A 22,460-nucleotide genomic window follows, 5' to 3' on the forward strand; every position below is an offset into this window, starting at 1 on the left:
ACTAAAAAAGTTAAAAGAGCAACTGTAACCTGAAGAGTACAGTTTGATCCCCCGTGAGACCGAACAGGGTATACTTACCAATGGGTCTAGTGTATTCCCCCTCTCCCTTAAAATACCCCCCCTGTGGACAAAACTGCACATGCAATTTATCGTCTTTTAATGATAGCTACTGAATGCATGCACTTAAACTCTAGGGAAAGCTCATGAAAAACTAAACTCGTTGTATGTAATGTTTGTGCAGTAGCTAATTTGACAACAGATTCAATATGCAAAGGGAAAGACGAATGAGGGTACACCGAGAATTTAAGTCGAACAATGGGAAAATAAGGCTGAGGCATTTCTAACTTGTTTTTTAAGGGGTTGAATCTTACTACTGTGTCTCTTGTGTTGTTGATTACGAAATTAGTTGTGCTCCATTCTAATTAATGTTAGCCCGTCGGTAAGACACACATCGCATTATTTTAACTTGGAAAAGCTTCTCTAAAAATAATTTTCTATGTCTACGTCTTTTATGCGAACAAAAGGGGGGAGCAGGCTTTGTTTACTTATATTGTGTTAGTAATGGGGAGTGGCATTGTCCAATAATTTGGAGGAAATAATTATTCTATAGCCCATGTTCCTTGACTATCCGGATATGGGCCCCTCCCCCCCAATATAAATGCTGGAGCTACTTCGCTGAAAAAAGGGAATGATCTGGCCGTATAAAACGCTCGCATTTAGTCATCTTATAATGAATATTTTGTAGTTCTATAGCCAAGAAAATGACACGATTTCTCGCTTTGCTGGCCCTTATAGCTATGTGTTGTGGTAGTTTATTTGTAGTATTAGTTAACGGCTCATTTCTTCTGTTAAAATTCATCTGCGGCATCTCTTTGTCTAACAACTATGATGATGCTAATTTGCTTAATACTAAAATGAACCTAATACTTCCATAATTAGCAGGTTCCCTTTTATCACCTTCGTTATATTGAGATTTGTTTAAAGATTTTCTAATATGTTTAGGCCCGTCCCCTTATTAAAAACATTTTTTCATTAGATTATAGATCACACTCATCACGTCTAGTGATGGAGTAACCTAAAAAATTCCGACAGGCCTAACTCGTTTTAACGGGACTAGGATTTATTCCTTATAGATACATAAAAAGGGCGTGTCTTCAACCCAACAACCATAGAACATCTAAGGAACAAAAAAAAAGGTCCGGACGCTCGTTCATCTAGTGACGTATCTAGGGGAGGCAGGGGGCGACTGTCCCCAAGCGCAACTTTTGAGGTGGGTCAAACTGAAGTTTCTTGTTTTTGTTTACTTATATTGTGTTAGTGATGGGGGAGGAGCGGTATTGTCCCTGGGCGCTGGTCCAATAAGAGAGACATACTTACTCCTGCCCTTTACCCGTGCCATTTAACCAAACACTTGAAAAACTGTAGATTTAATGACTATCTTAGCTCTATGACTATCTTAGCTCTATGACTATCTACCTTAGTTCTTCTGCCCTAGGAATGACGCATGGACAGACAATAAATAGACTTATCTATTAACAAATGAACTACCGTCATTTTTATTCAATCCTAATAAGGGGGTTAATGCCAGATTTGCCTCTCACTTAATCAGACTATGTGTATTGGCTTTTCTACAATTAGCCATGGCTTGATGCCCACAACTATTTGACTTAATTCAAGCTACGCCTCTGCTTTCATCCTGAGAAGAGTAATGTCGAACGCCATCGAATGAGGCTAACATTAATATTGCACGAATAGTTAGATGGTAGCACATGTTTCAATGTAAATAAGATATCAGAAAGTTGGTAGTGCCTAGTTTATTAGCGATGAAACCGAATTGCTTCTGATAGATTTCTTAAGACATTTTGGGTCTCTATATGGTGGGTATTGAAGTATGATTCTTAATTCATAATGTGGAACAATCACCGTTAAACAGAAATTTTGAGTCTAAAGGGCAAAACATAAACAAAAATATTCAACTGTCGTACAGACTAAAAATACTTTTTCCCTGCATATCTGTGGAGAGGAGTTCTTGTATTCATAACTTGAAAGAAATTAATCTATTATTGATGAGAACTGTACAAAAGGTAAATTGAAAAGTAATAAAAATCAAAATTAAAAAGTACTGCTACTGCTACTACTAGCAACTCACTGCAGCACCAAGCCATCTGAGACCAACACAGCTACGTACGCTCCTCCTTCGTCCCAATCTTTTCAAAGCTTCTGTCTTTACACCTCCCTAAGAAGTTCCAGTTTCCCTGAAATCTTTCGTTACGACCCCCCCCCCCCCATTCACGGACAGTTGATCCTGACGTGGTTTTTCTCGCCAGAATTTTCGGTAATCAGTTGACTGAAAAAACCCTGAAACAGTTGGAAACAATAAAAGTTGCTCTCTGGCATGTACTTGAAGTATTTGCTTAACCCGTTTGAAATTCCGATCAGAATATTTTCCCTGGGGTCATCTAATTTATTTTCCCTGGTAGCATCTAATTTACGAGTTCTGTGGTATAGTGTGCTTTGCACTTTTTGTGGGTATCCAGCCTTAGCACAGAATCATAGACTTTTTCACCTTCAAAAGAAATTTGCTGATTTTTGTCGATTTTCTCATCTTCTAACGAAAGTTGTTGATTTTTCACTTATTTTGTCCACCTTCAAAGAAAATTTGCTGATTTTTCACCTTCAAAGCAAATTTCCTTCTTAAGATGTTAGATTTTGGCTGATATTTTGCTGATTTCTTATCGATTTTTTTCTCATTAATTTTGTTATTGGTACTACCAAGAACTGCAGATCGGCCCATGGGAGTTTTTCTTTTAAAAATTGGGTTTTCGATTTTTCCTATTATAGTTCTCGGATACAGTTTTTCCTATTATAGTTCATGATTACAGTTTTTCCTATTCTAGCTCCCGGTTTTCCTTTTCTCGTTTAAAGATGTATATGGTTGTGTAAGTTTCCAACTAACCAATTCAAACAATCAGATTTCGTTTTCACTATCCTTGGTATTTTAATACTTCGTTATTTTTGGTTTGCTAGAAGTTTTGAGTTTTAGCTAGACTCTTCAATGAATTTTTTTTTTTTTTAAAGTGAAGCATAATACCGAAAAATTATAGAAAAGACGATTGTTCAGTATCTGTGACATTTGTGACATATTATTACATTTTTATTAAATATAATTTGACAAAATCAATACTGTAAAGTATTGAAGTACCCTCTTCACACTTCTCCATGCAGAGAAGCAAGGGCCGAAAATTTAGGGTATTTTTTCCACCAAATAGCTGATGCATCAAAGTCAAAATAAGCAATATACCTTTTTAAATTTCTCTCCGTTGTTTAACGGACGCCAAAACCAGCAATTTACCTCCTGGTTAATTTAACTCTCCGTTGTTTGTCATTTTCCAGCCAACCGTCAAGGGCCAAATGAAAAGTAAGTTGTCCCCGATTAGGGTAGGTGGATGTCGTAAGGAAAGATTTAAGGGGAGTTGGAACCTCCTGGGAGAGTGTAAAGAGGGAGGTGTAGAGTTGATTGGGATGGAGGAGAACCATGCATAGCTGTGTTGGCCTCAGAGGGCTTGGCGCTGCAGTAGTAATAGCAGTAGTAGTAGTAGTTGTGGTATTTATTTTTTTACCGGACATCAAAACCAGCAATATACCTTTTCGGTAAATTTAACCATTTTGATAAATTTAAATTTAAGATTTTGGTAATTATTATTATTAATATTTTTTTTGTTAGCTTAATCTATTTGACATTTGAACATCATAGTTTTATCAGAACATTTTTATTCAATTTAAGCGATCCACTAATTGTTTCCTGTTCAATTTAGATACTGGAGGTGCATGCCGTTCCATCTACGACTCGTCCAGGTACGAGAGTATGTGCATTCTGGTCTCATAAGTCACGGGTTCTATACCCAGGCAGGGTAGCTGTAACTCTTGAGCAATCTAAAGGAAAAAACTGGGTAGTTGATATTGAATTCGACGATGGAGATAGCGGCTTAATACATATTGAGGACGTCAGATTGTTGCCTGACGATTACCCGGTCAAAGGCGAGTTTTCAAATTTAATTGATAGCTTAAATGACGTAGGAGATTCAGCGACTGCAGTGCAGACAGGTTCGTAAGACTCTGTAATTATGGTGCGGGGAATGATGTTTTTAAACTCCATTTTACATAGTTTGCCCTGGTTAAGACGCAACATATCCTATATTATGTTGCATTGGAATTTGGTACTAATATATTATCTGTGCTTTGTAACTAAGAATGGTAGCAGGTACGTCCTGCAAAAAAAGAAAGAAAAACACTGAAGTTTGGGGCTGTTGAGAAGGAAGCACCTTTGCAGCTTCGATTACATGTTTTTCGATTATTTTTACTGACCATCAAACATCAAAAGCAGGGAAAGGGTTGAAGTAGGGAACTTTTTAATGTCTGACCCCCAACCCAAGAAAACATGATCTGTGCGCACTGATGTATGTAGCTAGAGTCTCATTTTGACTATTTTTGTTGAAGAATACCAGACCATAAAATATAAAAGTCAAAAAATGGAAAAGCTGACATTGTTTGACATTTGACCTTACACTCCAGAGGTTTAGTCTCAGTTTTTGGGAGTTTTCTCCTCAATCACAGAAAGTGACTTTTTAGCAAGAATTATAAAGCACTTTCATCTTCACGTACAAAGGGGTAGATAAATATGCTAACTGGCCTATGTTTTATTCGTTTTTAATAGATTTAAGGCTTGAAAAACTTCTTTTCATAGAAGTTGCTAAGTAACGACTTTATTTTGAAAATTTCCTTTCTAGCCGAAATTTTGAAAAGTGGGCAATAATGTTATTAAAACATAAAAGCACAAAAAAATTATGTTAAAACGTAAAATTAAATTTTCCAGTAAAAAATAATTTTATTTTGTTTTATTTCTTATTATTACTTCTCTTTAAGGGAATTACCCAAAGGAGGGGTCCTTGAGGTCTTCCACCCCCGCCCCTTTCCGAATAAAATAAAAAATTGTCCCAGTTTCTGGTTTGCCACTATTATCAAATAATTTGTGTTTATTCCTCCCCCCCCCCATCAAAATAAAATTCTTGTGTGCATACCTATTCTCTTTGTAAAATTTTTTATTGGGTTTGAAGATAAACATGAAAAAATAATTTTTTTTTTAATTATCTTCGGTATTATTTAAAAAATTTTATGTAACATGTTGAAATATTTCTTCATTTTCTAGTTCTGCTTAAATGTCGATGTCAATTTCATTTACAAATTCAGATCTCTGAAAAGTTTTTAAGATTTTCCAATTTTGAAGACTGTCTTTGTCATATTGACGTCACTTTTTCCCCAGCTAGCTATTAGTATTCTTGCCTTCTTTCTATTGACTATTATAGCTCTTAAGGTCCTGAATGGAAACACTAGAGGCGAGCTCCTATTGTGAGATACTCCTTTCATCTTCTATTTTTTTAGCCTATTAGTCATTCTTTTTAGAATAGATGAGAAAGTGAACTGGACGCTTAGATTATATATTTATGTATCTCTACTTTTCTCAGGCCTTTCCCCCTTGCAGGATTTTTGTTGCCTTAGTCTAGTTGCTAAGCTTGGGTCTTCGGCCCCCACGTGGAGGAAATCGGAATCAAGTTTCAGGATTTTTTTTCTCGAGATTTGTTTCACTTTTGTAGATACGAAGATTGGTTTGTTTGTCTTATGATTATTGTGTAAAAATATGTTTCTAGCTTGTATAGCTTAGCAAGAAATCTATTTAAAAACCAGGCTCGATTTTAGATGCTAATAGCAAATTCCTGTCATGTTAGTAACTAATAATCTACACTACATGAAAGTAAGCCTCTTTTTCTGACTTCTCGAATTTAGAATTTCAGATAGTTATTGAGCGCAAGAATTTGGGGTGAATAAGAAAAATATTTTACAAGTTAACTTACAGTATCAAAACTTAAAACGAACAGAAATTATTACGTATATGAAAGCGACTGCCTCCTCCTCAAAGCCTTGCTCTTTAAGCTAATTTTTTTTCTAGAATTTTAAAACAAAGCTTATTATTCCAATCAAATGGCCATTGTGTTTTAGGAATCATTCTTAAAGAATTAGGACAAAAAGTCAAAACTTAAGCGTAAAGAACAAGGTCTTGTGGAAGGGGCATCTACTTAAATATACGTAATAATTTCTGTTCGTTTCAAGTTTTGATGTTGCTCCTTACTTTCAGTTGAAAAAACTCTTTTTTTTAAAATTTAATTTCTGATCGTTTTTAAATAATACCGGAAAATTCGGCTCTCTCTCCATGAAAAATTCTGGTACTTGTGTATTATACGCCACTCACTCAAGTTTACGATGCATAAAACTCGAGAACAAACCGGTTTCTTTGTTATTTTTTTCCTTATTTTATAAACAAATTTGGGGTATATATTTGCACATTGGGGAGGGGGGGGGTAAAGTATAGCGGGTCTGCATGCGAAATGTGTTAGGAACAATTATTCTGCATATTATGAAGTAAGAATTGTTTTGTAACTTCAAACTGTTCAAATACTTTACCCCTCCCTCCTTATGTGCAAATATATAACTGAAATTATATATTTCCCCTCTATTCTGTCACTTGCCTTTGTCTTGTCTTGTCTAATGCTAAACTGAAAGAAACTAACGAAGATACCGGTGTGTTCTCGAGTTTTACATAGCGTAAACTTGAGTGAGTGGCGTAATATACACAAGTACCAAAATATCTTCCCCCTACGGAAAAAAAAACTCAAAAAAAAAAATTCTCAAATTTGGAAAGCCTTATTTGCTACGGGGGGTATTTTCCAGGATATTTTCTGGCGGGTAAACGCCGGCCACCATATATATATGTATATATATATATATATATATATATATATATATATATATATATATATATATATATATATATATATATACATATATACATATATATATATATATATATATATATATATATATATATATATATATATATATATATATATATATATATATATATATATATATATATATATATGTATATATGTATATTGATACGGGATATTTGGAATGTTTTTAGTACGTCAGATAAAGGAGCTTGTCGGTCAATTTTTTTTTGTTACGCCAAGTTCCTACTGTGTCTACCTCTGTGGGCCAAAAACTGACGTATGGTTTCTATATATAGAGTTGTCGATCCGTTTGTTGTTGCTGCGGAGCGTAGGTTATGCTTTGAACAGAATTAGGATACTTCAAACAGTTTATTTAGTACATTTTTATAAATGCTTTTCCTATTGAAGTTGCTTTTTGTTTCCTTCTTTATTTTCCCCTTGTATGCTCCATTTTGGCACCATTGTGTGTTTGTTGGGTTAATTAAAACAAGTTTTTTTAACTGCTAGTAAGGAGCGACATTAAAACGAATAGAAATTATTCCGTATATGAAAGGGGTTGTCCCCTCCTCAACGTCCCCCTCTTTAAACTAGAGTTTTTTTTATTGCTTTAACAAGTAGAACTATGACAAAGAGTCAAATTTTAGCGTAAAGAGCGATACGTTGAGGAGGGGATAACCCTTTTCATATACGGAACCAGATAAAACGGACCTTACTGGACCAGACAAACTATTCATCATATGTGTGAAAGTCAATTGAAATTTCACTGGGAAGATATCCAGGAAATGTGACTAAAAATTACGTTAAGTAAAGCTGAAAACTCCAGCTGTCGACCAATGGTGTCGATTGTGGGAGGGGGGTTTACTCCTGCCCTCCAGATTATAAAAGATTCTTCTTGGTGGGTGTATCTATTGAATTTTTTTTTTTTTCAATACTAAAACTGAAAAAAAAACTGCCCCTGTACTTTTAGAGAATGCATTTTGCCCCACTCCTGTATATTTCGTGAGTTACTGCTACTGTATGACAGTATGAACCGTTGTTTGTTTGTTTTGGTATTTATGCGCATTCGCCCACGAAAAGACCGTCGACTCGACTCGCCCACGACCACCCAATTGGTCTTTCCCATCTGGAAACACCGCACACGACTCGCCCATGAAAGTTTCGATCTTCATTTAGCTTTTTCATAAAAAAAGAGTTAACATGATTTTCTGTTTTGATAGGTTTACAATGAAACATTGTATTTGTTCCCCACTTGGATGGAACTCCACTCTAAATTTTGATAAATTTCCTCTCTCCCGAACCCCGAAAATGTCTCGGATTATGCGACTGATTGCTATTCCACAAATAAATAAAAATGTTTTTTATTCTCTAGTGTGTTCGTTTCTAGAAAAGAAAATTATTTATCTTAATTTTGCAATAATGTTATTTTTATCGCTTGACATAATAACAGGTTTTCGTACTTATGGTTTCATGAGAACCTTTCTATAGAAACCTACCGGCTAGAACGTCAAGGAGGCTAGAACCAAATTACATCGTCACTGATTTTAAGCCAAATATATTTTGTAATTTCTGTCAAGTTTCGTTGTCTATTTTCGAATGAAACTTTAGTTTGTAATTGAACATTAGCTATTTCAAATAATTTTGCCATCAACAGATAACCAAGTTCATATACATGAATTCATTTGGGAGGGAGAGTTGATCGCAAATTTAAAAGTTATCACCACAAGCAAAATTTATAACAAAAGAATTTAAAAAAAAGGATTAAAAAATAATAAAAAATACGCAATTAATAAATAATATAAAAATATTTAAAAAATTGGTAAAAATCCCGACTTCATGAGGGTGGCAACTTATTTCCCTCATGGCTGCTAAACTCTGGATAAATATTACGTGTTTTGAATATTATTTATTGAATTTTTATTTATTGAATTTTTTTCCGACTAGTACTAATTATGCTCCAATAATTAATTTTTTATCTCACATTTTATTTTGACGTAATGTTTTAATATTTTTAGTTGTCAAAATTGTTTATTGCTGGCGTAGGAAGCAAATTCAGCTCTCTTGGAGTTTGTGATAGCTTTATTGAAAAATAAGATATTATCTTATCTATAATCAAACAGTTCGTGGTAACGAACTGTAGTAAGGAGCGATCCGGCTTAATAGTAACCAAAACTCTAAAAAATTGAATTTTGATATCAATAGCTACATCAAAAGAATCGCATTTTAATGCTGATTTTAAATATATAAGTTTCATCAAGTTTAGTCTTAGCCATCAAAAGTTACGAGCCTGAGAAAATTTGCCTTATTTAGGAAAATAGGGAGAAACACCCCCTAAAAGTCGTAGGATCTTAACGAAAATGACACCATCAGATTCAGCGTATCAGACAACCCTACTATACAAGTTTCAAGCTCCTATCTACAAAAATGTGGAATTTTGCATTTTTTGCCAGAAGACAAATCACGGGTGCGTGTTTATTTGTTTGTTTTTTTTTTTTTTTTTTTTTTTTTTTTTTTTTTTTTTTTTTTTTTTCTTCCAGGGGTCATCGTATCGACCAAGTGGTCCTAGAATGTCGCAAGAGGGCTCATTCTAACGGAAATGAAAAGTTCTAGTGCCCTTTTTAAGTGACCAAAAAAATTGGAGGGCATCTAGGCCCCATCCCACGCTCATTTTTTTCCCAAAGTCAACGGATCAAAATTTTGAGATAGCCATTTTGTTTAGCATAGTCGAAAATCATAATAACTATGTTTTTGGGGATGACTTACTCCCCCACAGTCCCTGGGGGAGGGGTTGCAAGTTACAAACTTCAACCAGTGTTTACATATAATAATGGTTATTGGGAAGTGTACAGACGTTTTCAGGGGGGATTTTTTTTGGTTTTGGGGGTAGGGTTGAGGGAGGGGGCTATGTGGGAGGATATTTCCTTGGAGAAATATGCCATGGGGGAAAAAATTCAATGAAAAGGGCGCAGGACGAATCTGGTCACGTTAGAAAAAAACGTCAAATTAAGAGTTTAATATACAATGCTGGGTGTTCGGAGCCTCTCTATTATGGAGTATAATTTGAAAATAACACAACTATACGAGCGATAAAACATATATACCACAACCATAACTCAACTAACGAAAGAACTGCTAAGAGATAACACAACTATAAAGCGAAAACAGGTGAAAACTAACGGGAAAATAAACGAACTAAGAGGTGGAAGGGGCCCAGAGAAAAAATATAATCCTTTTTCAATTTTGAGCCTAACTTCCGCAAAGGAGTAATAATGTCAGAAGCCCCGAAATACCGAATTATTTTCTTTTCAAACAGTTCGTGGTAAGGAACTGTAGTAAGGGGCGACCCGGCTCAATAGTAAACGGAACTCCAAAAAACGGAATTTTGATGCTAAAAGATACATCAAAAGAATTGAATTTTTACGCTGATTCTAAATATATAAGTTTCAATTAATTTAGTCTTTGTCATCAAAAGTTACGAGCCTGAGAAAATTTGCCCTATTTTGGAAAAAAGGAGGAAACATCCCCTAAAAGTCATAGAATCTTAACGAAAATCACACTATCGCATTTGGTATATCAGAGGACTCTATAGCAAAAATTTCAAGCTCCTATCTAAAAAAATGTGGAATTTTGTATTTTTTGCCAGAAGACAAATCACGGGTGCGTGTTTATTTGTTTGTTTGTTTGTTTTTTTGTTTTTTTTTTCCAGGGGTCACCTTATCGACCAAGTGGTCCTAGAATGTCGCGAGAGGGCTCATTCTAACGGAAATGAAAAGTTCTAGTGCCCTTTTTAAGTGACCAAAAAAATTGGAGGGCAAATAGGCCCCCTCCCATGCTCATTTTTTCCAAAAGTCAACAGATTAAAGTGTTAAGATAGCCATTTTGTTCAGCATAGTCGAAAACCATAATAACTATGTCTTTGGGAATGACTTACTCCCCCACGATCCTGCAAGTTACAAACTTTGACCAGTGTTTACATATAGTAATGGTTATTGGGAAGTGTACAGACGTTTTCATGGGGATTTTTTGGTTTGGGGGGTGGGGTTGATGGGAGAGGGCTTTGTGGGAGGATCTTTCCTTTGAGGAATATGTCATGGGGGAAGAAAAATTCAATGAAAAGGGCGCAGGATTTTCTAGCATTACTATAAAAAAAACAATGAAAAAATAAACATGAAAACGTTTTTTCAAATGAAAGTAAGGAATAGCATTGAAATTTAAAACGAATAGAGATTATTACGCATATGAGGGGTTCTAAAAATACTTTAGCGTAAAGAGCGAGTTATTTAGGAGGAGATAAATACCTCGCTCTTTATGCTAAAATATTTTTAGTGATTTCAACTATTTATTCTACGGCCTTTTTGATTCAGGGGTCATTCTTAAAAAATTGGGACAAATCTTACGATTTAGTGTAAAGAGCGAGGTATTAACGAGGGTACAAACCCCCTCATACACATAATAAAAATATAAGAATATAAAAGTTTGTTACGTAAGTTAATTCTTAAGGTACGTATATTTTTTACTAATAAAAACGTTCGTTGAATATTAAAAGTTCTAGTAGCCTTTTTAAGTAACCGAAAAATTGGAGGGCAGCTAGGCCTCCTTCCCCACCCCTTATTTCTCAAAATCGTCTGATCAAAACTAAGAGAAAGCCATTTAGCCAAAAAAAAAATTAATATACTAATTTCATTTCAATAATTTATGTGCGGAGAGCCAAAATCAAACATGCATTAATTCAAAAACGTTCAGAAATTAAATAAAAAAAAACTAGTTTTTTGTACTGAAAGTAAGGAGCGACATTAAAACTTAAAACGAACAGAAATTACTCCGTATATGAAATGGGTTGTCCCCTCCGCAGTCCCTCGCTCTTTACGCTAAAGTATTTAATTGTTTTAAAAAGTAGAATTGTGGCAAAGAGTCAAACTTTAGCGTAAAGAGCGAGGGACTGCGGAGGGGACAACCCATTTCATATACGGAGTAATTTCTGTTCGTTTTAAGTTTTAATGTCGCTCCTTACTTTCAGTACAAAAAACTAGTTTTTTTTATTTAATTAGTATTAAGAACGTTTCCTAGCCATCACAATTTTTCATTATAGCCCTAGACAGCGGGATTGAATCACATTTTTCGTGCATCTTACTATTTTAAACAGGGTCCGTCACGTACTTTTTTGGTAAAAGTGTTATTTCTATCTTCCTTTGATGTAAAAAAAGAAAGTAAAAAAAAGAAATGAACAGAAATTGACTTAGAATTAACTTTATGATTTTGCTGGCATTGTTAGATGGTGCTAGTTGTTTATTTTTCGGAGTCGTCTCCTAGGAGTTTCTTACATTCTTTGGCTTACAAACTAGCCTTTAAGCAATTGCCTTCTCGTTTTAAAAGTTGACAGTCGGCGAATAACCTAAAAGTATTTGAGGAGTGTTAGCTGCTCAACCAGTTTTTATCAAACTTCATTTCTGTTACATTGTTTCTGGAATGCAAAAAGGAATTAGTTTTTGAATTGACAGCTGTGCGCTTTGGGAGGAGATTCTAACAGGTTTTGCATTTTATGGTTCTCACTTAGTGAACTGGATTTGTCTCCAGGTAACGATTGTAATTGGCACAGTAACCCTACGTTCACACAGATGTTATCAAAAGAGCAAAAATTGCATGTAGTTGCAATTTAGTTGCGAATTGAAGCAGTTTTAGTTTCTTCGTGAAGGCGTTTATTTAGTTGAAAAGAATCAACTTTATTGGGTATTTATATTTGGTACTAATGCAATGGTTGACCCCCTAAGAAGAAACCAAAATAAAATTCTGAAAACTACTTAAAAAATTGAACAATACTTACTAGTATGATTCCTAAAACTGCTTCAGTTTACATTACCCTCATCTCTCCTAATTTGCAAATATAGCCCAAATTTTATATTGTCCATGGATATTCCCGTTGCCAGGCTCACGCCCAAACCCTTCAACGCAACCAGTGCGACTTCCCTACTCACCGGTGCCTCAGTGACGATCACCAAGGATCGACTGGCTCTGCGACCGATGGTCCGGTACTCAATCCTCTCATTCGCAATTCTCAATTCTCTCCGGTACTAAATTCGATACTCTTTCTCTCAATTCTACTTTATAAAACAGTAAATAACTTTAGCGTAAAGAGCGGTACGTTGAGGAGGGAACATCCTTTTTCATACACGGAGTAATATCTGTTCGTTTTAAGTTTTAGTGTCGCTCATTACTTTCAGTTAAAAAACTTATTTTTTTATTTAATTTCTGAACGTTTTTATTAATGCATGTTTGATTTTGGATCTCCGCAAATGAATAATTAAAACAAAATTTGCATATTTTTTTTTGCTAAATGGCTTTCTTTTAGTTTTGATCAGACGATTTTGAGAAAAAGGGTGGGGGAGGAGGCCTAGTTACCCTCCAGTTTTTCGGTTACTTAAAAAGGCATCTCGAATTTTTTATTTTTGACGAACATTTTTATTAGTAAAAAATATACGTAGCTTACAAATTAACTTACTTAACGAACTTCTATATTCGTATATATTTATTATGTATATAAGGGGGTTCGCCCCCTCGTTAATACCTCGCTCTTTATACTAAAGCTTTAATTTTGTCCCAATTCTTTAAGATTGGCCCCTGAATCACAAAGGCTGTAGAATAAATAGTTGAAATTACTAAAAATACTTTAACGTAAAGAGCGAGGTATTTAGGAAGAGACGAACCCCCCATATGCGTAAAAATATCGGTTCGTTTTAAGTTTTGATGCTGGTCCTTACTTTCAGTGGAAAAAACTTTTTCATATTTATTTTTTCATTTTTTTTAAAATAGTGCTAGAAAATCCTGCGCCCCCTTCATGGAATTTCTCTTCTCCCATGACAAATTCCTCCAAGGGAAAATCCTTCTACGTAGCCCCCTCCCATCAATCCCCCCTCCCCAACCAAAAAATCCCCCTCAAAAGGTCTGTACACTTCCAAACAACCATTACTGTATGTAAACGCTGGTCAAAGTTTGTAGTTTGCAGCCCCTCCCCCGGGGACTATGGGGGAGTAATTCAGCCCCAAAGACATTGTTATTATGTTTTTCGACTATGCTGAACAAAATGGCTATCTAAAAATTTTGATCTGTTGACTTTGGGAAAAAATGAGCGGAGTGTGTTGTGTTGAATGAAAAAAAAAATTTCATTCGAAAATGAAAAAAGTGGGAGGGGGCCTAGGTGCCCTTTAATTTTTTGGTCACTTAAAAAAGGGCACTATAACTTTTAATTTCCGTTAGAATTAGCCCTCTGGTGAAATTCTAGGACCACTTGGTCGATACGATCATCCCTGGAAAAAACAAAACAAAAAACAAATAAACACGCACCCGTGATCGGTCTTCTGGCAAAAAATACTAAGTTCCACGTTCTTGGAGATAGGAGCTTGAAACGTCTACATTAGGGTTCTCTGATACGCTGAATGCGATGGTGTGATTTTCGTTAAGATCCTATAATTATTAGGGGGTTTTTCTCCCTATTGTCCAGAACAATGCGAATTTTCTAAGGCTCGTAACTTTTGATGAGTAAGACTAAGTTTAATGAAACTTATATATTTAAAATAGGCATAAAAACCGAATTCTTTTGGTGTATCTATTAGTATCGAAATTCCGTTTTTTAAAGTTTCGTTTACTATTGAGCCGGGTTGCTCCTTACTACAGTTCGTTACCACGAACTGTTTGATTCAGGAATATCCCAGTATTTTTTTCCCTGGCTGAACCTGAAGTCATCACTTTTCGTCATTGTATTGTTGTTACAGTATATAGAGGAATTTTAACCTGGAGAAAACGAGAAATCTTCTTGTTTTAGGACGAAATATATTTCTTCCAAAACTCCTTGTTGTACATGAGTCCTGGTTGAACTTCGCTGAAGTAGCTCATTTTAGTTTTATTGGTTGTATGTTGTTTGCCTTTCTTCTTGTATATATTTATGATTTGCTGAGGACGGCCCTTGGACATAGGACAAAATATTCATTCAAATTTGCATTCCACTGTTTTATATAAAAATTTTCCTATTGCTCTACTTGTTTTTTTTTTATGACTGAAAGACTGTGTATGACTGTGTTCTTCGTCACTATTTACTATTTTATTATTTTTTTTTTTTGTAGTTTGCTCTTCACTACAACAAAGAGAGAGGCATTTTTATGTTTTATGCACTTTTTAATGGTTAAAGTCGTGTTTGTGACAGTCCCCCTCCCCTTATGGGCCCATACATAGCCCTAATCTGTATACAAAACTAATATACAATTATAATCGTATTATTAAAATGGTATTTCAACATAACAGTCATTACCCTCACAATCCACCCTCCCTCCCTGGTGGACACATATACAACCCTAATTACATATTTGTTTGTTGTTCTTTTTATTGTTTGATCCGTCGTAAAAACCGGTTACCACTGTAGAAACCGTTGCAGTTATATACATATAAAGACCGATTTACGGTAAAGACCGTATACGGTAAAGACCGATTTATCCATCAATTCATTCACCCATCTCTGGTGTATTTTCATGTCCCTCCTCCCAAGAAATTCTTTTGTGAGTATCTGGTTCAGCGGGCCACGTTCTGCGGATGAAAGATGACAGATAGCAGAAAATTGTCCCTTTTGGCCAACCGTCTGGGGCTACATGGAAAGCAGGTCATTCTCGTCTCGGTTGGGAGGATGTAATAAATAAAGATTTAAAGGAAATGATAACTTCCCTGGAGGGTGTAAAAAGGGAGGTCTTGATTAGATTAGGTTTGAGAAGGAGCATGCGTAGCTGTGTTGACCTCAGGCGACATGGTGCTGCAGTGAGTTATTAGTAGTAGTAGTAGTAGTAGTATTCTTTCGCATTTTCGTACAATGCCATCTTTTTATTTACCTAAATTGTCTTTAGATAATTCTTATCTTTGTCTCTTTAAACAAGTCAATTACGATTTTTAAATGTTTTTGCTACTAGTAATGTCTAGACTAAATTCCCGACAAAAATTTTATTGCAATTTTTACACCCTAGTAACATAGCTTGTAATTATGTTTTTGAAAGTATATGCGCAATCGCAGTTCAATGTTCTTCTAAAATTGTTAGATCATTGTTTAGAGTATCACCCACATCTAAAAACAATTACTTTACTATATAATTAGGAGATTCTCTAATGCACGCAGACGTATATGTACGGTATAAATACTCATCATCAATAATTATAAATATGATGAAGAGGAGCATCAATTTACAATTTTGTAGGGTGATGGGTTATGAAGATACAAAACAGGATGTTTTTCAAAACCTATGGGTGGGACTATATTTTCAAAATCTTTTTTTCCAAAATCTAATTGGGTGAAATTCCGGGTGCATTAGAATCCTGAGCAGTAGAGCAGTGTAACGTAAAATTGAGGTAACTTACCGATTTCTACCATGCTACAAAACTAACATGCAACGGAAAAGGAAGAAGCTGAAAATATCCAAAATCGTATTTTGTGTTTTTTTGTAATAGATAAGTTTGAATCTAGTAGTCAAACAAAATTCGTCGAACACCTTAGGTCCTCAGTTTTATAGATTATGAGAAAGGGTTTGATTCTGTTGATAGAAGAGCTTTAGCGAAGGTCTTATCCTTGTATGGTATACCAGACAAATACATTAAAGTGATAAGTGCTATGGACGGGAATAACACTGCTGTGGTTAAGGTAGGAAATGAGGTTAGCAGCTGGTTTCGTATTAAATGAGGAGTTAAGCAGGCTTGTGTTTCATCCCCCTTTATATGGATCATCTTGATGTACTTCGTCTTAATGAACACAGAAAAGTAAATGGGATAACCCGGAATGAAGTGAGGGCGAAAAACTTTCCTGGAGTAATGTTATGCTGAGGATTTAAGCATCCTAGATGAAAGTGTGAGCAAAATGAATGAACTTTTAGAGGTTGGTGTGGGAGGAAAGAAAAATTTAAGGTAAATATGAACTTCCTGAGAGGGTGTAAAGAGGAGGCTTTGAATAGGTTGGGGTGGATGAGGAGCGTTCGTAGCTGTGCTGACCTCAGGCAGCTTTGTGTTGCGGTGAGTTGTTGGTAGTAGTAGCAATAAAAAAGGATGGACAAAATTAGAATTTCATCACAGAAAAACAAACAGTTCACCCGTAAAATGTTCCGGGACTAAAAAAAAAAACTTTCGTTATATTTACTAGCTGAAAATTTCATTAAAAAAAAGGGAAAAAAAAGATCAGGTTTTGAATTATTGAGGTTTATCGACGAAAAACAAATTCATTTGATCCAAGTTTTCACCTCAGTATGGTTTTGAAGCCCATTAGGGTTTAAAACGGCGGGGTTGTTTTTCTCTCCTGGAATAAGGTGTAATGTTCGGCTGATACGTTATAAAAATGAACGATTGGACTTAAAGCACCATTTTAAACAGAAAGTTGTACAGTTATCTCTCTTTTTCTTTTTAATTGTAGTATTAAATGTCAGACCCTGCAATTTTTCTCTTTTCTTGGATTTAAGAACTCTTTTACTAAGATTAACTTGTAAAGATGTAAGTTTCAACCCCCCCACCAACCCTCCTCTTCCAGAATCTCAGGAATATTATGAGTTTTCCTTTAATATTGCATCTTTTTCAAAGAATTAGGCTCCTTTTTTAAAGTTTAAATAGTGACTAAATTCACTGAAAGTACTCGGGGAGTGTATTTTCAAAACATAGGGGAGGGGGGAGGATAGTTTTGCTGTTCTTCCTATTTTATCAAAGGAAGTACCAGAAAATGCAATTTTCAATTAAAATACCTCTAAAAAGTATCTCAAAATTTAGAAATAGGGGGGAGCAGTGCCCCCTCCCTGCAATGGAAGCCGAGTTTGAGAAAATACTGGAGGATCACGTAACTAGGGATAATATTATTATCGTCTGCTTAGTCCATAAAATAACCAAGACATTTTTATTCTGCCTTCCATGTTTAAGTAGAGGAACAAGAGGTAGGGGATATAAACTTAGATAGAAAACCTAGGTACTTTATGATATACGCCCTACCTAATGTTCTTCTAGTATGTTTTTCTGACACTCAATCCTAATGAAATATACCAAAGTAAGATAAAAATACAATACTTTAGAAACAAATTTGGGCCATGTATCTGGCATATTAGGGAGGAGGGGGTAAAGTATAGCGGGTCCGCATGCCTAATGTGTTAGGTGCAATTATTCCGCATATTATGTAGTAAGAATTGTCTACTAGCTTCACACTGTCAAAATACTTTACTCCCCCCCCCATATGTGCAAATATATAGCCCAAATTATATATTTTCCATCTATTCCGTCACTTCTATTTGTCTTGTCTCATACTGAGCTGAAAGAAACTAACGGAAAAAAAAAACAACGATTCTATAATGCGTCAATGAGTGAAGAATTTGATTAAATAAAAAAAACAAGTTTTTTTTAACTGAAAGTAAGGAGCGACATTAAAACTTAAAACGAACAGAAATTACTTCGTATATGAAAGAGGCTGCTTCCTCATCAAAGCCCCGCTCTTTACGCTAAAGTTTGACTCTTTCTCTCAATTCTTCTTTCCCCTTTCATACAGTATTTTCATCCCCTTTCATACAGTATTTCATACACTACACTGTATGAACAATAGGGTGTTTATCATACAAGTACCAAAATTTAATTTGAAATAGAAAAATTTGGAAACTTTTGTTTGGAGCTAAACTTGAACAGAACTAAACCTGTTGCTCGATTACCATATTAACAATAATATCACTTTTGAATGTATGGATGATGATACTAAAAACTTGTAATTTAGCTAATTAACAGCATAGAGAACCAATTGTCTTAGGCCCGGTGGCGGATCCAGGTGGGGGGCGTGGGGGGCACTCCCCCTTAACGTAGTGGTGGATTTAGAGATAATATCATGTTGCCATATTGAATATCATATTTTTCGTAGAGAGTGAACAGCTTTTCATTTTTTTTATGGTGGGGTGGTTTCTATAACTTACTGTTTTTTGTATCAATATTTTTACATTGTTTTTATTTTAACGGATTTATTAGAACTTTAATCCTCAGCAGATTTTAGATTAAATTTATGACCATTTCCTCAACTTACCTACGCGTATAATCGTTGAGGTTCCCTTTAAATTGCTGGTATTTCTTTGTTCGCAAATTTATCGGAGCTAAATATTTTGCGCCTCCCGCTAAAAAAAATCCTGAATCCGCCCCTGCTTAGGCCAGTCTGAATATTCAGCATGATTAAATGGAATTTAAGGTCACCTTAGCTATAGAAACTCAAGGTCACAGACAAAAGGTATTTTTTTATGATAACTATTTGTTTTTGATAACTGTTTAGTTTGGTTTTTGTCCGTCTTCTTTTTCTCCCCAAAATGTTTTAATAAATGTTGCATGGTAAAGGCAAACATATTCAGAACATTTGTCCTTACAAATAAATTTAAAGGGAATAAGAAATATCTTATAAAATAAGCATCGTATGACTACTTATCAGTTTTAATCCTATGATGGTTTAATAAATATTGTTTGATGAACTTGAATTGCCCCTGGAATAAATTAATTTGTAGATATATTTATTTTAGGTATATATAATATATATGGTAATACTATCTTCCAATATTCAGTATCATCGTCAAGGTCTGTCTAAATTCCATCCCTTTTTCCCTCCACTGCAGGTTAGGCCAGTTGGACATCTATATAATATACTTTTAACTGTGCTCAAGCTGTACGATATGGGTTACAAGCGACATGGTCTAAATTCCATCCCCCTTTTCCCCCCACTGTAGGTTAGGCCAGTTGGAAATCTGTATAATATACTTTTTATATGTGCTTAAGATGTACGATATGGATTACAAGCGATATGGTCTAAATTCCATCCCCCTTTTCCCCCACTGCAGGTTAGGCCAGTTGGAAATCTGCATAATATACTTTTTATCCGTGCTCAAGCTGTACGATCTGGATTACAAGCGATATGGTATTGTCGATTTAAGTCACGTTTTGACAAATTCCTTGCGATCCCTTCTAAAGATATTCATATTCACCGCGCATGGCACCGTTCGTGGCCCTCCTTCCATGGACTGTGCCAACAGACATGTTGGATTTTCAAATTTATGCCAAAATTCAACAAGTCTAAGGATGGTGCGCCTCTAAATTATTATGCACCTGAATTTTATCATACACCGTCGAGTTTTTTTTTCTGGGGAAAGATGTCAAGTTTCTGATTTTGAAAGTTTCCTATCATATTTTGTATTTGCATTGATTTTCTAGACCTATTAAATTACATCCTTGAAATAATAATTTTTTATGCAACATAATCCATCAAATACAATGAAAGAAAATGAAAAAGAGAAAAATTTAACTTTCCCGGATGAAATTGAGCTCGAGATGCTGGAACATAATTAATACTAAAGGTAAATATAATAATTTTTGATGATCAAATACCATAATGAGCAAAAACAATGAAAAGAAAAAAAAACTTAAAGAGAAAAAAGTACCGAGTCCATAATAATAATAACATTTTTACCCCCAGGGCCCATCTTAGATCTGTTCATTCCTAAAAACAGCGGTTTTTTTAGATTTTTTTTTGGCTGTTGCAAAATTATGAAGTTTTTGAGCAGTACGACATATTCGTTAGTGTTGCCACGTCCAATTGTGAAAATAAATGCGCAGAACGAACTAGTGGATTTTGACAACGCTTTTCGTCTGTAAAAATTCAAATACCACCAATAGTTTGATTCCGAAAGACAACTGCATTTTCAAAAGAAAACAAACCTTCAAGCTGTTTGGTGTCACACGTGTTTAGTTTTCTTATATTTTATTTTTACCAAATATTCTTTTTTACCCATGCTATTTTTTTTTTTTTACTTGGTGCCGTCACTACGAAAAACTGCACATCTGCATATTGAGTTTTTTTTCATTAGAATTTGAATTTCTGGTGTTTCTGCACATCCTCATATGGAGGTCTTTTTCATTAGAAGTTGAATTTCTGGTGTTTCTGCACATCGGCTCATTTCTGCAGATCTGCATATGGACTTCTGATTCATTAGAAGTTCAAATTCTGGTGTTTCTGCACATAGGCTCATTTCTGCAGATCTGCATATGGACGTCTATTTTATTAGAAGTTCAAATTCTGGTGTTTCTGCACATCTGGATATGGATGTCTTTTTAATTATAAGTTGAATTTCAGGTGTTTCCTACATTTAAATATATTTAAAATACTTTTTTAAGATTGTGTAAGTTTCCACTGAATCATTCAAAACAACCAGATTTCGTTTCAATTGTCCTTTGTGCTTCCAAAGAAAGAACGAAAAAAGGGGGATAAAAATAGTGAAAGAAGTATGGGATAGGGGGTAGATTCTAGAACATCCAACGAAGTAATATAATAAAGTTATAATTGTTTATTCTCCTAATTTTATGTTTCTCTTTTAGAATACAATGCAGATCCTTTAAAAGTACTCGAGAGACATAGAAAGCGAAGGGACTCCTCCCAGGATACTTCAATTGCTAGTACCACTGCTCCTGTAGAGGAAGAATCAATTGTCGATAAAAATGAAAATGACGAGGGAAGAAGTTCCAAGAAGAAGAAGAAAAGGGGAAAAGATAAGAAAAAAGATAAACATAAACATAAGAAAAGCAAGAAGGAGAAGTCGCAAAAAGACGAGGATAGGGCTGATTATAGTATGTCTTCATTAGTGGAGAGCTCTCCGGATAGCGAAAGCAGCAAAAACTTGAAGAGAAAACGAAGAGAGAAAATAAGAGATGAAAATAGTAGACGACATAAGTCTGATACCTCGCATAAATCGAAACGTAAAAGCAATAATCCAAGCATAAAATTTAGCATGGATGATCAACCATTGCTCTTTCAGTCTCTTATTTCCCCTTCAAGACCAGATTTTGAAAAAGAAGAGGACATCCAACCACTTTTATTAAATAGTCCCGCATTGTCTGTTGAACAACTTAGTCCAGACCTTGAACTACAGATACCTGAAAAAACAGAGTTGCCAAATGAAACTCCTTTGTCCTGCGATGAGGAAGTCAAAATTGCTTCCACAACAGTCGCTATTCCAGAAGAAGCTTGTAGCTTAGAAAGTATGGCCAAGCTATCAGATGAAATTAATTATTCTGATGATGAGATGAGCGATGGTGGTGCGGCTGAATGTCTAAGGAGCCATGCCTGGGAGTGGTATGGCCCAGGAGTTAAGAAGAAGAAGAAAACGTACTATAAAGCGATTAAGCGTGGAGACGAAATAATAAGGGTAATTTTTTTTATCTTAAATTGATCTTGTTGTTATTAAAAACAACAATTAGTGCACAAAAACACCTGAAACGTTTGAGTAAATAATTTAATAGAAATTAAACGCGATTAACTTAATATAAAATGAACTATGTTTGATTATTTTTTAAGTAGCTATTTTGTAATGTTAATAAAAAAAAAAAAAAGAAAAAAAAAAAACTTTCCACAAAAGATGTTTCGCAAAAGACGAGCCGAAATAAAGTCAAATAATATTTCAAGCGTAAAACGCCACTAAATCACAATAAACGAATAAATAAAAAACGCCCAGGAATTACACAAAATTAGCAAGTCGAACTTAAACGAGCAAAAACTACCACAAATAGGAATATATTCTGCTATTATAACTGCCCATTTTCATGCGTATTTTTGCT

The 22,460-nt window shown here is 34.9% G+C and overlaps 1 protein-coding gene across 7 annotated transcripts in view; it reads left to right on the plus strand.

Moving 5' to 3' along the window:
* Nucleotides 1–22,460, plus strand: part of LOC136039152 (uncharacterized) — a 212,614-nt gene that overhangs the window by 177,498 nt on the left and 12,656 nt on the right. For 4 of the 7 annotated variants that reach the window (XM_065722640.1, XM_065722646.1, XM_065722643.1 and 1 more), the window contains 2 exons: nt 3,816–4,104; nt 21,225–22,051. In XM_065722640.1, coding sequence (XP_065578712.1) covers nt 3,816–4,104; nt 21,225–22,051 — 1,116 coding nt within the window. The remainder of the gene's footprint in view (nt 1–3,815; nt 4,105–21,224; nt 22,052–22,460) is intronic. The other 3 variants (XM_065722642.1, XM_065722647.1, XM_065722644.1) reach the window with 1 other exon arrangement.

Source organism: Artemia franciscana, chromosome 19 (genome assembly GCF_032884065.1).
Source record: "Artemia franciscana chromosome 19, ASM3288406v1, whole genome shotgun sequence".
NCBI classification, from domain to species: domain Eukaryota; kingdom Metazoa; phylum Arthropoda; class Branchiopoda; order Anostraca; family Artemiidae; genus Artemia; species Artemia franciscana.